General features: G+C 43.1%; 1 protein-coding gene across 4 annotated transcripts in view; it reads left to right on the forward strand.

Moving 5' to 3' along the window:
* The first annotated feature begins 377 nt into the window (after positions 1–377).
* Positions 378–13,079, forward strand: part of asxl2 (ASXL transcriptional regulator 2) — a 26,689-nt gene continuing 13,987 nt past the window's right edge. For 2 of the 4 annotated variants that reach the window (XM_063184245.1, XM_063184246.1), the window contains exons 1-6: positions 378–534; positions 4,374–4,456; positions 7,064–7,172; positions 7,946–8,087; positions 11,922–12,040; positions 12,879–13,079. The exon at positions 12,879–13,079 is cut by the window's right edge and continues 22 nt beyond it. In XM_063184245.1, the coding sequence (XP_063040315.1) occupies positions 478–534; positions 4,374–4,456; positions 7,064–7,172; positions 7,946–8,087; positions 11,922–12,040; positions 12,879–13,079 (711 nt within the window). In that variant the 5' untranslated portion in view covers positions 378–477. Of the gene's footprint in view, positions 535–4,373; positions 4,457–7,063; positions 7,173–7,945; positions 8,088–9,636; positions 10,239–11,921; positions 12,041–12,329; positions 12,347–12,878 lie in introns of those variants that run through there. The other 2 variants (XM_063184247.1, XM_063184248.1) reach the window with 2 other exon arrangements.

Raw genomic sequence — 13,079 nt, forward strand, 5'->3', positions numbered from 1 at the left:
TTTTTCAGTATGCTTCTGTAGGTGATACCAATTCATTACAGCAAATGCAGTGTAGAAATATTTATAATAATTGAATAATACTTTCTATTTTGTAAAAGACAGAATGTCTTTTTTTCTGCATCTCATTTGATCTTATTATAATAGTATAATAGTGTAGGCCTACGTGGTAGATCTTTTTGTAGCCCCATTATTGCGATCCATAGCATATATTGTTTCTTTTGTCGATGTGGGTAAATAATTTCATGTCAACTGAGGATAAAGACAAGAACAGACGACCCAAAACAGCCCACTTTGCCCCATCGTTGTTGTTATACAGTAAGATGACGTCTCCTTAGGGGTCAATCACATGACCATCGTTGTACAGTAAAACCCAATATGGCAGAAATGGTGGCTCTTGCACGGTAAACTAAAGCAACATTTCTACTAAAGCAACAAGACGCACTTATAATCGGTCGACACTCCGCACCGACCGCAAACATGAGGGAGAAACAGAGGAAGAAGAAGGGGCGGACATGGGCAGAAGCAGCTAAAACGGTACGTTTTTGATACTATGAAGCGTTTGTTTTGATTGTCTCCCTGCGCTTCCACTCGTACAACTGTGTTTATGAGTTCATGACCCGCTAGTGTAGACTGTCTATTGCGCATGAAGCGCGGGGCCTGTTTGTTGGTGCAACCGCTCATTTTGATATGTCATGGGTTTCATCATGTGTTATTAACATGTTATTACACGGAACCTGTGTATTTCCTTTGCCCTGTCAGTAAAGACTTTTAACTTTTCCATACAAACTGTCTACCCCCATTTACTAACGACAGCGCCAAAACGTATTAGCTAGCCTAGCTGGTATTAGCTAAGCGCATGACGTCTGTTCTCAACACCCAAGCAAGTTACATGGGATGGCTAGCTAAGCTTGGCTAGCTGCTTTAGCCAGTTTGGGATATGGCGCTAGTTAACATAAACATGATGCAACTAAGTTGTCAATCCTTCACCCAACAAGGTTTAACTCCAACGTAGTAATACCCGTTCAGGAACTTAAGTTGTATTGATCGCTTTAACCGAAGGGTGTTCAGATAGCTACTTTCACAAAATGCTTAGCTGCTAGCGAGCTAGCTGTCAAACAGGCTACAGAGAGACAGCTCCATAACATTGGTCTGGTATGATTCTTACAGAAACACAGAATATTGAACAATTAGGTCGTGGATGGTGCTATAAATATTCTACCTTAAGAGGCAATACGTGTTTAAAAAGTATGTTACATAGCCATTAAGTTACCCCACATCATCATCAACTTGTTTAATTATCAACGACTTTCTAGTTGAGGTTTCTCAAGACATCAAACAGTTTCAGACTGTTTACAAGGCTTACCTCCATATTCCAGCACGTGCCGTGTAAATTATGCTACTCATTTCTCGTGATTCTTCAATAACATACACAACCCGATCGCCTCATCGATAAGGGAGGGCTAATGATAAGAGTCACATATTTGTCTGTTCAAGGAAAGGATGGGATAATATCAAACTTTTCTCTCCTGATGGAAGCGGTGGTGATGACCGCATAATAATCAGGCCGTCTCTACTCTGCAGTTTGTAGTAAGAACGTACGTAGGCTCAGATTTCTGGTAGAAATTGAGTTTTTGTAGGACTAGACTGTGTATGTGCATGCCATGCCTGTTTCCATATTCGCGCCATTATACATAAACATGTAACAACACTTATTATATGGTTGTGACGTCATCTGTCGAATGCTCCATTCATTTCAACGGGGCTCCCCAACGTTCGGACGTCTGTTATTTTTCGATAACGGACGGGTTGGTCTATAACAGACCGCTGTCAATGGCAACAAGACTTTTCACTGCTAAAGCGACTTTTCAACAAGACTCTAATCAGCTGCTGTGATAGACAGCACCCGTTGTCCTGGCTACCGCTGTCAATGGCAACAAGACGTTCACTGCTAAAGCCACTGGCTTGTATTAAAGCGAATGTTTCATATCACTCCGCAGGGGGTCCGGTCTTTTGTCACTCTAATCAGCTGCTGTGATAGACAACACCTGTTGTCCGGCTAGCCTACCTAGCTGTTGCCTAGCGGTGTTCCACAACGGCATTGTTTTGTTTTGCGCAGCAACAATCTTAACATTAAATAGGTCTAAAGAAATGTCCCCGCATGTGTGAATCATTTAAGTATATCCATATAATAAGCGGGTTAACTTTCGGCGAGTCGGTCGCTTTGTGGAATAGCAGCACTTCAGAGAGAACAAGACCCCTCCGCTCCGCGTCGGGGTCTAAAGATTCTCTCTGTCGTGCTGCTATTCCACGGTAGCGACCTTCTCGCCGAACGTTAACCCTTACATAAAACGCATGAACAATAAACAATGTATAATAGCAGTGCAAGAAAAAACGCGTTTGGGGTTTTTAAATGTCTAGTGTCACCAAGCCATCACAACAAATGCTTGTAAACCTTTTCTAAAGGAAAGTGCCTTGGATTTCCTTCAATTTTTGTATCTTCAGTTTTTCCCACCGACCTGTACATATTCTCTATGCTGTCTGTGTCATTGGTTTTTCCCTATCCAAAGAGCACCTCAACCAAACTTTTTCTGTGTCCAGGAAGCATAGAAGGCTACCCCTTATGCCACCTGTTGCTATATTGACAAGGGTTAAAGGATTATTTTTTTTCCAGAGAAATGAAACTTGCATCAAAGGTTACTGAGGCCTTCTACGTTAAACTTCGACTTTTTTCGCACACCTCAGCTGGCAGGTGCGTCGGAGATGGCACCATGGGTCACTCAGCAACAACTTAAAGAAACTCCCGCACACTGACCATTTCGCTGCTCTTTCTTTAATAAACAACGTTTCGGTACTAGACCTTCATCAGGCAATCTCTTTCATTCATCTCAACACAGGCTTTTTCAAAACTTGGTTGACAGATAGTGGACCAATCACTGAGTCCTTCTAACACGCAGGCACACACACACACACACACACACACACACACACACACACACACACACACACACACACACACACACACACACACACACGTTTCAAGGAAATGAGTCATTGGCGATGTCACTGTATGGCTAATGTATTCCCAGGATGGACCCACACACACACACACACACACACACACACACACACACACACACACACACACACACACACACACAGATGGACTGGCAAGATTGATGACTGATGATTCATTTGGTGACTTCATGCAAGCACAGACCTCATCCTCATTGCTGCGTGATACTGTAGCCCTTCTAATGCCCTTCTTTTGTTTTAACATTCAACGTCATACGTAGTGTTGTGCACATGCTTACGCATTCTCGAGAGCCAACAGTCACAAAGCAGCAGTGTTATTTTGGAAAGATGATGATACAAAAGAAAATCCAGTTGAACTTGACATTAAGCTGCCCAGCTCAAGCCATGATATGAAACTTCTAGTTTCTTTGCCAGACCTGATTGACTTGCAAGACTTCATCCTTTCAAATTCACAGTCTAGCATTTAGATGATTTACCAATTATAAGAGTTATAATGGAAACCGGATGATGATGATATCTAATAGCCCTAATAGTTGGAGCCAGACAGTGGGTCTTGGATAGGATGGAGGTTTGAATACCATGCCATCCATAGTTGAGGTTAGGTACCTAACTTTCTAACAAGGCACCTCAACTAACCAGGCACCTAATCCCACATTGCTCCAGGCCCAGGGACTGTATGCAGTACCCTGTACCTAGTAAATGACTGTTATGCCTCTTTTCCAATGCCGCTTTTCTGGTAGGCCTATTAGCTAGAAACAGCGCGACTCGTCTGTCACTTTTTGCTTTACGATTGAGCTGTGTCGTGCCTATTCGAAAAGCAAAAAGTGGCAGCCGAGTCGCGCTGTGTCAAGCTTTAGGTCTACCAGAAAGCTGGCAGTGGAAAAGAGCCTTTAGTGGCTTTGTCAGCTAAGCGCAATGTAATGTGATGTAATGTAGTGTAATATATTAGCGGTGTGCATTGGCACTGACCTCACGATTCAATTAAATTCGATTCTACAATGCATTGCAATGCATTACATTTTCTACTAAAAGCAAAGGCAATTTTTTCATCAGTCATGAGGCCATACAAGCAGTCAGATACTGAACAACATTTTGTTGGCTGTTTCAGTCTGTATCAGTCTTGCCGTTTTTATTGCTTTGAAGTGCTGTAATTATTATTTAATTAAACGTTATTTTGCTCGGGAAATACCCACAGAAGTAATTGAAACTTGAAAAAAGATGCTGCATCGATTATGGCTCTTGCCGAATCGATTATTGAATTGTCCTGCCCCGCATTGCGATGCGTTGCCGAATCGATTATTGTTGACGCCGCTATAATATATGATCCTTTTTTCTCTCAGGTGCTGGAAAAGTACCCCAACACTCCCATGAGCCACAAGGAGATCCTGCAGGTCATCCAGAGAGAACGGCTCAAGGAGATCAGGTGAGATGTTATGATGTTAGATCAGGGATGGGCAACTGGAGGCCCGGGGGCCACTTGTGGCCCGTTTCCTCACCCTTTGTGGCCCGTGGATAAAGCATTATTTTTAAAAGACTATTTAAAAACAAAAACACTACTTAATTAATCCATTGTAATCCTACTGTTGGCCGATAGAGAATTCTCCTGTTCCTTCCAAACAATATTTGCTGTCAGTGAGCAACGAACTGAACCTCAAACTTTGCAAGTTAGAATCAGATTTGTGGTCATATGGCGCTTCGATGGAAAAAATGTGGCCCTCCTTATCATGAAAGTTGCCCATCCCTGTGTTAGATGTATGTAGACGTGCTGGAGATTTAGACCCGAAAACCAGGGGTGCATTTCTCGAAAGCGTAGTTTTTAGCCAGTTAGCAACAGTTGGGTGGTTGGCAATGGGAAATTGCATTGCCAACCAACAGCAAAGTAGCTAACATAGTTAGCAACTATGGTTTTGAGAAATGCACCGTAGGCAAGAGCCGGACCGATTGTTTTCTCGCATCGTTACTTTGTGTGGTCTTTATTAGGAGCATGTTCTTGTGCATCACATTTTGGTTCTTTTTTTAGTTTTTAATTTATCTAGTTTCTAGATAGGAAGTAGATGAGATACTTTCATCCAGCTCTAATTATCGCATCTCTGTCTTTTGTTTCATTGATTTATTTTCTTTTTTTTTTGCGTGGGTTCATTGTCTGCATTGTTTTTCCAGAAGGTAAGACTTGAACGTTAGTCTGTTCCAACTCTTTATTCTGTCAAACTCCCCCTTACCTGGACTAACACTTCTCCAGTGTACCTTGTGCATGCCCGGCCCCTTAACCGCCTGTCTTCAGATCAGGCAGCAGCATGTCCATGGAGCTCTAGTGCAGTTAGTCACAGAACTACCACCGGTGACACTTCACTAAAGCCTATTCTATAGTGCATTATGAGCGTATTTATGATGATTTATAATGTGGATCATAATTAGTCACAATGCATTATGGCTACAGTCACAATGCTTCATGATGTATTATATCAACACTTTTAGCTATACATATAGCTTATAAACCCTTATAATAAATATAAATAGATAAATAAATAAATAAATAACACCCTTGTATTTATAACGTATGATAAGGTAGACATATAGTTATAACTGTTGACATAATACATCATGAAGCATCATGAGTGTAGCCATAATGCATTGTGACCAAATACGCTCATAATACACTATAGAATGGACTTTAAGTACTGTAAAGTGTTACCCTACCACCTCTCTAGCGCCCCCCACCCCCCCTCTTCCATCCCTCCCTCCACCTGGCTGTTGCTGAAAGAAACAAGCCACTTCGGTAATGGACCGTGTGTGTCGTGATTCGTGACATTGGGTTCCTTCATGATGAAGCAGTGATGCTTTTGCTAGGCAGCGCGCATGGGCACTTTGTCAGTTCGATGCATTCTGGTTAGAAAATTCTTACCAGGATGCATCAAACTTGCAAAGTGTGCATGTGGGCTGCCTAGCAAAAGCGTCACTGCTTCATCATGAATGAACCCATTGACAACCTCTCTGATGTCCACCCTCCCAGTTGCCCTAGTAGACATCCTGTGTGTTTTTTACCCCTGTGTGTTAACGCCACTGTAATATTCCTTCACCTTTCCTGCTTGGCCCTGTTCTTGGTTGACTGACATATGTGGTTATTTCAATGCCAAAGTACCTGGAGCCTTTCAGTTCATGCTGTGGATTTTTTTTTTTCAGGGCAGTGACTCTGAGTCATTTTAAAACCGCCAAATTTATTTCATTAGAAAATGATCTTTGTCACGAAGGCCTCATGTTTGATGGTATGATAGTGGTGTTTAACCTCATACTGTAGGTGCATCAGATTGAAAAGGACGTGTTTGGTAGGTGTTTCATAAATAGGCAATACAGTTACACAAATTGCATTGCAATTTTGCAAATACGGAAATTGTAGGGTTTTAATGAATTACATGATCTGTTGGGCTCTTTGTGTTTTGGTGTAAAATGACCCGTGTGAGTTGAGTTTCGTGTTCGATGTGCATACACAGTCAAAAACAGTGAGGAGCACACACTAATCTTAGCCACGGCTAACCCACAAGAGTTCAGAGCGTATGGTAACCCTAAACGTCACGAGTCCCCTGTTGAACTCAGGCCTTGCTGAGACTCGAAAAAAGACCCCTTTCTGTGGATGCATTAATATGACATCACATCCTGTTGAGGATTGCATGTGTTTGCTGAAGCAACTCAGCTGTTCTGGACCACTATGGTTGTGTGTGTGTGTGTGTGTGTGTGTGTGTGTGTGTGTGTGTGTGTGTGTGTGTGTGTGTGTGTGTGTGTGTGTGTGTGTGTGTGTGTGTGTGTGTGTGTGTGTGTGTGTGTGTGTGTGCGTGTGCGTGCGTGCGCGTGCATGTGTGTTTAAGGTTTGACTGTTCAGTCCTATTGTGTTGAATAATATCAAGACACTTGTTAATCCTCCTTTGTGTGTTTGTGTATGTATGTGTGCGTGCGTGCGTGTGTATTATGTGTGACATTGGGTATATGTGTGACTGTGTGGTCTAATAATAATTCCTTCTCCTCTCTCCTCTCCTAGTGGGACGTCGCCCCTGGCCTGTCTGAATGCAATGCTGCACACTAACTCCCGAGGGGAGGAGGGCATCTTCTATAAGGTGCCTGGCAGGATGGGAGTCTACACACTCAAAGTGAGTCATCCAATTGCTGCAATATTATTCAGAGAGAAAACAAAAATATCTGTACCTTTTTTATTATTTTATTACCTCCACCAAGGAGGTTATGTTTTTGGTTGCATTTGTTTGTCTGTCTGTCTGCAGAAATGTTCTGGAGTTGTTGGAAATGACAAAGGGAACAAGTGATTACATTTTGATGGTGATCCGGATCAAGATGCAGATCCAGGATTTACAAAAAAAAATTCTTCACCATTGCGTGATGGAGTGAATTTTGAGATTCCACAATAACAAAGCAGAAAGACTTGAAAAAATTGGGGTGTAGCACAGTCAAATGTTCTATTAAACAGCATCCTTGGCAGAGGTCTGCACTCTTGAGTGCATTTGTAGTTATCCATTTTGTATTGATAATATTATGGTACGTGGTTATGACTTGTGACGTTACAGTCATTCATAAATGTACTTGATTTGAAGAGCGATTCATTTAATGTGCATGCTTTTGCAGCTGTTTAAGAGTCATGTTTAAGTACAGTACTTGTATGAGCAGTTTTTTAAGAAAGATACTGGGCCCACCTTTAAAGGTTTTGAACTTTTTAGAATGTATTGATGTTAAAAAACGTATTTCACCTCTATTTATATGGTTGTTAGTTTTGTAAATGTGATGTGATGCTTTTTCTATCTGTATTGGCCATACTATAGCCATAGCTGCTGAAATGGCAATAAATGTAAACAATCATAAACAATCACAGTACTCGTATGTGTAATGTGGGTTGCCTGTGTGTGCGGAGCAGAAAGACATAGCGGACGTGGTGAAGGAGTTGTCTGAGGAAGGCTCTGAGGACAGCAGCGATAACCTGTCTGACAGCCGCAGCACGGAGAACAGCGGCAGTACCAACACTAAGGAGGCCAGGAGGGGCCGATGGAGGAGGAGAGGTAAGGACACACACACACACACACACACACACACACACACACACACACACACACACACACACACACACACTTGCATATACTCACGCGCGTACACGCACGTGCGTACACACACGCGCGTACACACACGCGCGTACACACACACGCGCGTACACACACACGCGCGTACACACACGCGCGTACACACACGCGCGTACACACACACGCGCGTACACACACGCGCGCGTACACACACGCGCGCGTACACACACGCGCGCGTACACACACGCGCGTACACACACGCGCGTACACACACGCGCGTACACACGCGCGTACACACACACACACACACACACACACACACACACACACACACACACACACACACACACACACACACACACACACACACACACACACACACACTGACTACAAGGTTGAGGAGTGTGGGTCAAAAACGTCTTTGTCATTCAGTCTTACGGACACCTTCCGCCGACTGTAACTGCAAAAAAACATGATCTTTAAATTGTTTCAAGTGAATGGATGACAGCCGAGGCCTTCATGAATTCCCTGTAACAATAAATAAATAAAAAGAGTCATGTTTTTTACAGTTGCAGTCAGCAGAAGGCATCTGTTACACTGAATGGCAATACCATTTTGCATGCCTTTGACCCATGTGTTTATAGGATTTTTTGACCATTCTTCCAAAATTGTATTGGTGAGGTCACACACTGATGTTTGTGATTTTGGACCATGCTGGATCCATGCTGGATACACACACATTTCACATTTGCAAATACTCATGTAAACACAGATACACACACGCATAGTATGCCCAATAAAACACAGAACAAGACACACTTCCATATGCACTTGTCAGTGCTTAAACGGACACTGTGCAGGAAATGGTCAAAAAAGGTACTGCAACTATGCTGCTCATTGAAACTGTGCTGCATATTCCCAAATTTGATCTTTACATGAAAGTAAAAAAAAAGAGTAATAAACAAATATTTTCTAGTATGGTCCAAGTAGAGTCATTTTTGCTGCTAAAAATGACTATTTTTGGAAATTCAAAATGGCGGACCATGGAGAAGATCCCCCTTTTCATGTATGAAAAGTGCAATTTTTCCAGTCATAATGAATACTTAGAATTTGATGGTGGTGGTAAGTATTTATGAAAAAGGTAACATTAGTGAATGGGCAGCATGAATTCTGGAAATAAACAACTAAAAATCTCACACAGGGTTCCTTTTTAATGTTGTGTGGAAAACGAGCACTCAAGGTTTCCCCGAAGTCAAGCTACACAGAGCAGCTTTTGTGCCCCCCCCCCCCCTCTTCAATATACTGATTGCAAATGAGAGAATAACATCTGAATTTTCTCTACATTTTTGCAAGATAAAATCTAATAAAATCTTAATCGATGACAAGTGTTGTGCCTTGCATCACGAGGCCGGTGGTCAGAGGAGAGGATGGGAGGACGCTAGAGCTAGGAGCTAGAATTTGCACCCTGAAGCCTAATTTATGCTTCCGACGCATAGCCTCTGAGTTCGTCCGTCCTGTGTCTGTGCGCTACCACGCTATTCACGCTATTTCAAATGTGGCTCGCAACATGAGACCTCGGGTGCAGCTGCATAAATGCAAAGCTGGTTTGCGACCAGACCCAAGCGACAATTGATGTGCGCAGTTGCAGAGGTCTAATCTGCGCTTAAGAGTTGGGGGGCCTCCCCAAAGCTTCAGGCCCGTGTCAGAGGTGGGCCTCAGCCGCGGTGGTAGAGCAAGGCTCACTCACTTCCCCCACTTTACTGTCACTCTTTTGTCACCTCAGAATCATGCAAACAGGAAACACTTCATATTTTCAGTTGAAGCACTGTGTGGCAACTTCCTCATCTGCAAAACGGAGCAGTCAAATGTTTCAGCAAACTGGCAAAACTGAACTGTTACGTTGTTTTTAACTGAGTTTGAGCTCTTGTTTAAAAAAAAGCAGGCAGGCAAGAGAGAGAATGTAAAGGAATGCATTTCAGTCGAAGGTGCACGGTTGTTTTGTGAGAGGTTGCCACTAAGAAGTGTTTGCTGATTGTTCAAACCGAATCTCAATGGAGAACAAAAAGAGACAGAGGCCTCGCAAGGACCAGGAACTAGCTAGTCGTGTGAGGCAAGCACCTCTAATATCTTCCTGTAAGTTTTTAATGATTCTTTGATTTGTTTTATATGATTTCAGTGACTTTTTTTGTGCTAAACTTTGCTGAAATAATATACAGAAGCCATTGTAAGAGGCATTTCGAAGTGGATTTGTAAGCCTAATGTTAATGTATGCTGCATACGTATGTATGTATGTACACTATATTACCAAAAGTATTCGCTTACCCATCCAAATGATCAAAATCATGTGTCTGACTCACTTGGCATGGCTACACGTGTATAAAATCAAGCATTTATGCATGCAGACTGTTTTAGGCTACTGTATTGTCTGCATCATGGGGCCCTGTAATTTGATAGTTCATGTGTATGCCAGCCAGGTCCCATTTTGATGTTGTGCGTTATATTCTTTTGCACCTAGTCAGCATATGGCTGCCTGTCACCTGGGTTATAATATAGCAGTGTGTTCGGTGCCAGACAGAAACACCATAGATCGCTTTATGGGTCACTGGAGCGTCTGCAGTCTCAGCAATGCTCAAGTGTGCTAGATAAGATTGAGGGAGTGAGGTTTATGCAAGAATAGAATAGAATAGAATAGAATAGAATAGAATAGAATAGAATAGAATAGAATAGAATATCATAGAGAAGAATAGAATAGAATTGAATTGAATTTGAATTTGAATTTGAATTGAATTGAATTGAATTGAATAGTATAGAATAGAATAGCAACCCTTTACTATGCAAATACAATGAGATTTAGAACTTCACCATACAGTGCACACATAATTCATAAAAAGAAGAAAATATGTACAATAAAACTAACATAAATCTACTACTAAATTACTGACAACTATACATAAACTTGGGCAAGTCCCTGAAGTAGCCCAGGTGCATAGCAGCAACAGGATAGAGAATAAAGTGAATAAAATGACTAACTGCACTGCCTCAAGTGATTGGAAAGATGGCATGTACAGACGGTTATTTTCAGTATTTGGGCAACTGAAAAAAAAACGGACGATCTGACTTGGCATGATGGGTCAATTAGACAGTTCACATGGATCTATGATATTAACAATGCAAATATGACGATTTACTGTAGTTACAATGAAAATGGAGTAGGATGTCTTGAACAGATGAATTGACTTGATATGACAGTCTTGTGGCATTTACAGTGTGCAATGACACTCTTGTGACATTTACATTACACATGGCAGTTTGCAGTCTGGAGTATGACTATGAGTGTCTGAAGGCCCCTGTTACAGAGTGATTGGTTTTCTGTTCATGCATCTTTGTTCAAAATATTTAGTCATGGAAGCAAAATTGTGCAGACTTTCAAAAATTTCAAAATTAGTTATATACTTTTTTTTTCTTTGGGTACAGATATATGAACACAGTTTGTTTTTTGTGAATATGTACAGCTGTGTCTCCAGCACGTTTTTAGTTGAGTCTTGTTGGTGTTGTGTGGGGTCTGGTGTTCTAAATGTTCTAACCAGTAGATAATGGGTGAAGTGCCCTTTGAGCATGGCACTTCATTGCTTCATTGCACCCACATTGCTCCGGGGACTGTAACCAACGCACTGTACCTAAATCACTTGCATTTCGCTTTGTATAAAAGTGTCAGCTAAGTGTGTGTGTGTGTGTGTGTGTGCGTGTGTGTGTGTGTGTGTGTGTGTGTGTGTGTGTCTGTGTGTGTGTGTGTCTGTGTGTGTGTGTTTCCTGCAGTGCCGGCCAAGCTGAAGTCCCAGCCCTCCTCGCCACAGTCTCGCTGCTCCTCCCCCTCCGTCCCCTCCAGCAAGCTCATCTCGCCCTCTCAGAAGCACAGCAAGAAGGCCCTTAAGCAGGTGAGGTGGCGCTGCTCTCATCTGGGTCAGGGTCAGGGTCTGGGTTAGGGTTAGGGTTAGGGTTGGGTCAGGGTCAGGGTTAGGGTTAGGGTCAGGGTTAGGTTAGGGTCAGGGTTAGGGTTAGGGTCAGGGTTAGGGTCAGGGTTAGGTTAGGCTCAGGGTCAGGGTCAGGGTTAGGGTCAGGGTCAGGGTCAGGGTTAGGTTAGGGTCAGGGTCAGGGTCAGGGTTAGGGTCAGGGTCAGGGTTAGGGTCAGGGTCAGGGTTAGGGTTAGGCTCTTCAAGCACAGCAAGAAGGCCCTCAAGCAGGCTAGGTGGCCCTGCTCCTCTGCAGCTGACCCATGAGTGTTAGGGCTAGGGTTAGGATTAGGGTTAGGGGTGGGGAGCTAGCCTGACAAACCAGACTAAATGTGAGAATAAATATGAATACTTACTCTGGCCCCGATCAATGAGACATCGGAAGATTGTTGATGGGAACAACCCGTTGTTTTTCAAACCGTGTCTGTGCCTATTCGCCAATGCTTTGTCGTCACTCCAGTTAGACAGTACAGTTGGCCAGGTAGCTAGGTCAGACCTCACGGTATGGTAAACTTGCATGAATATGAGTAATATGAATATGAATATGTGTAATATTATTGCCTGTTAAGGAAGTTGTTGGGAAGTTGAATGTCTGTGTGCAAGATTTGTGTGAATGTGTGCCTGCTTATAAAATCTTCACTGTGCATAATAATGTATGTGTGTGTGTGTGTGTTCACGTGTGTGTGTGTGTTCGCGTGTGTTTGCGTTCATGCGTGCGCATGTGTGTGTCTGTTCGTATGCGTGCGTGCGTGCGTGTGTACAGGCACTGAAGCAACAGCAGCAGCGGAACCAGCGGAGGCAGTGTGTGATGTCGCCCGGCTCCAGCCCCCGCCTCCTTCTCAAGACCACCGTGAAGGGTCTGTCCGACAGTGCCGCCGACGCCAAGCCAGGTAGCACAGATTACCCACAATCCATCTCTCCAGCCCACTCCGCCATCACCACCACCTACCCACGCTTACGCTCA

Source organism: Engraulis encrasicolus, chromosome 19 (genome assembly GCF_034702125.1).
Source record: "Engraulis encrasicolus isolate BLACKSEA-1 chromosome 19, IST_EnEncr_1.0, whole genome shotgun sequence".
In the NCBI taxonomy this organism is placed as follows: domain Eukaryota; kingdom Metazoa; phylum Chordata; class Actinopteri; order Clupeiformes; family Engraulidae; genus Engraulis; species Engraulis encrasicolus.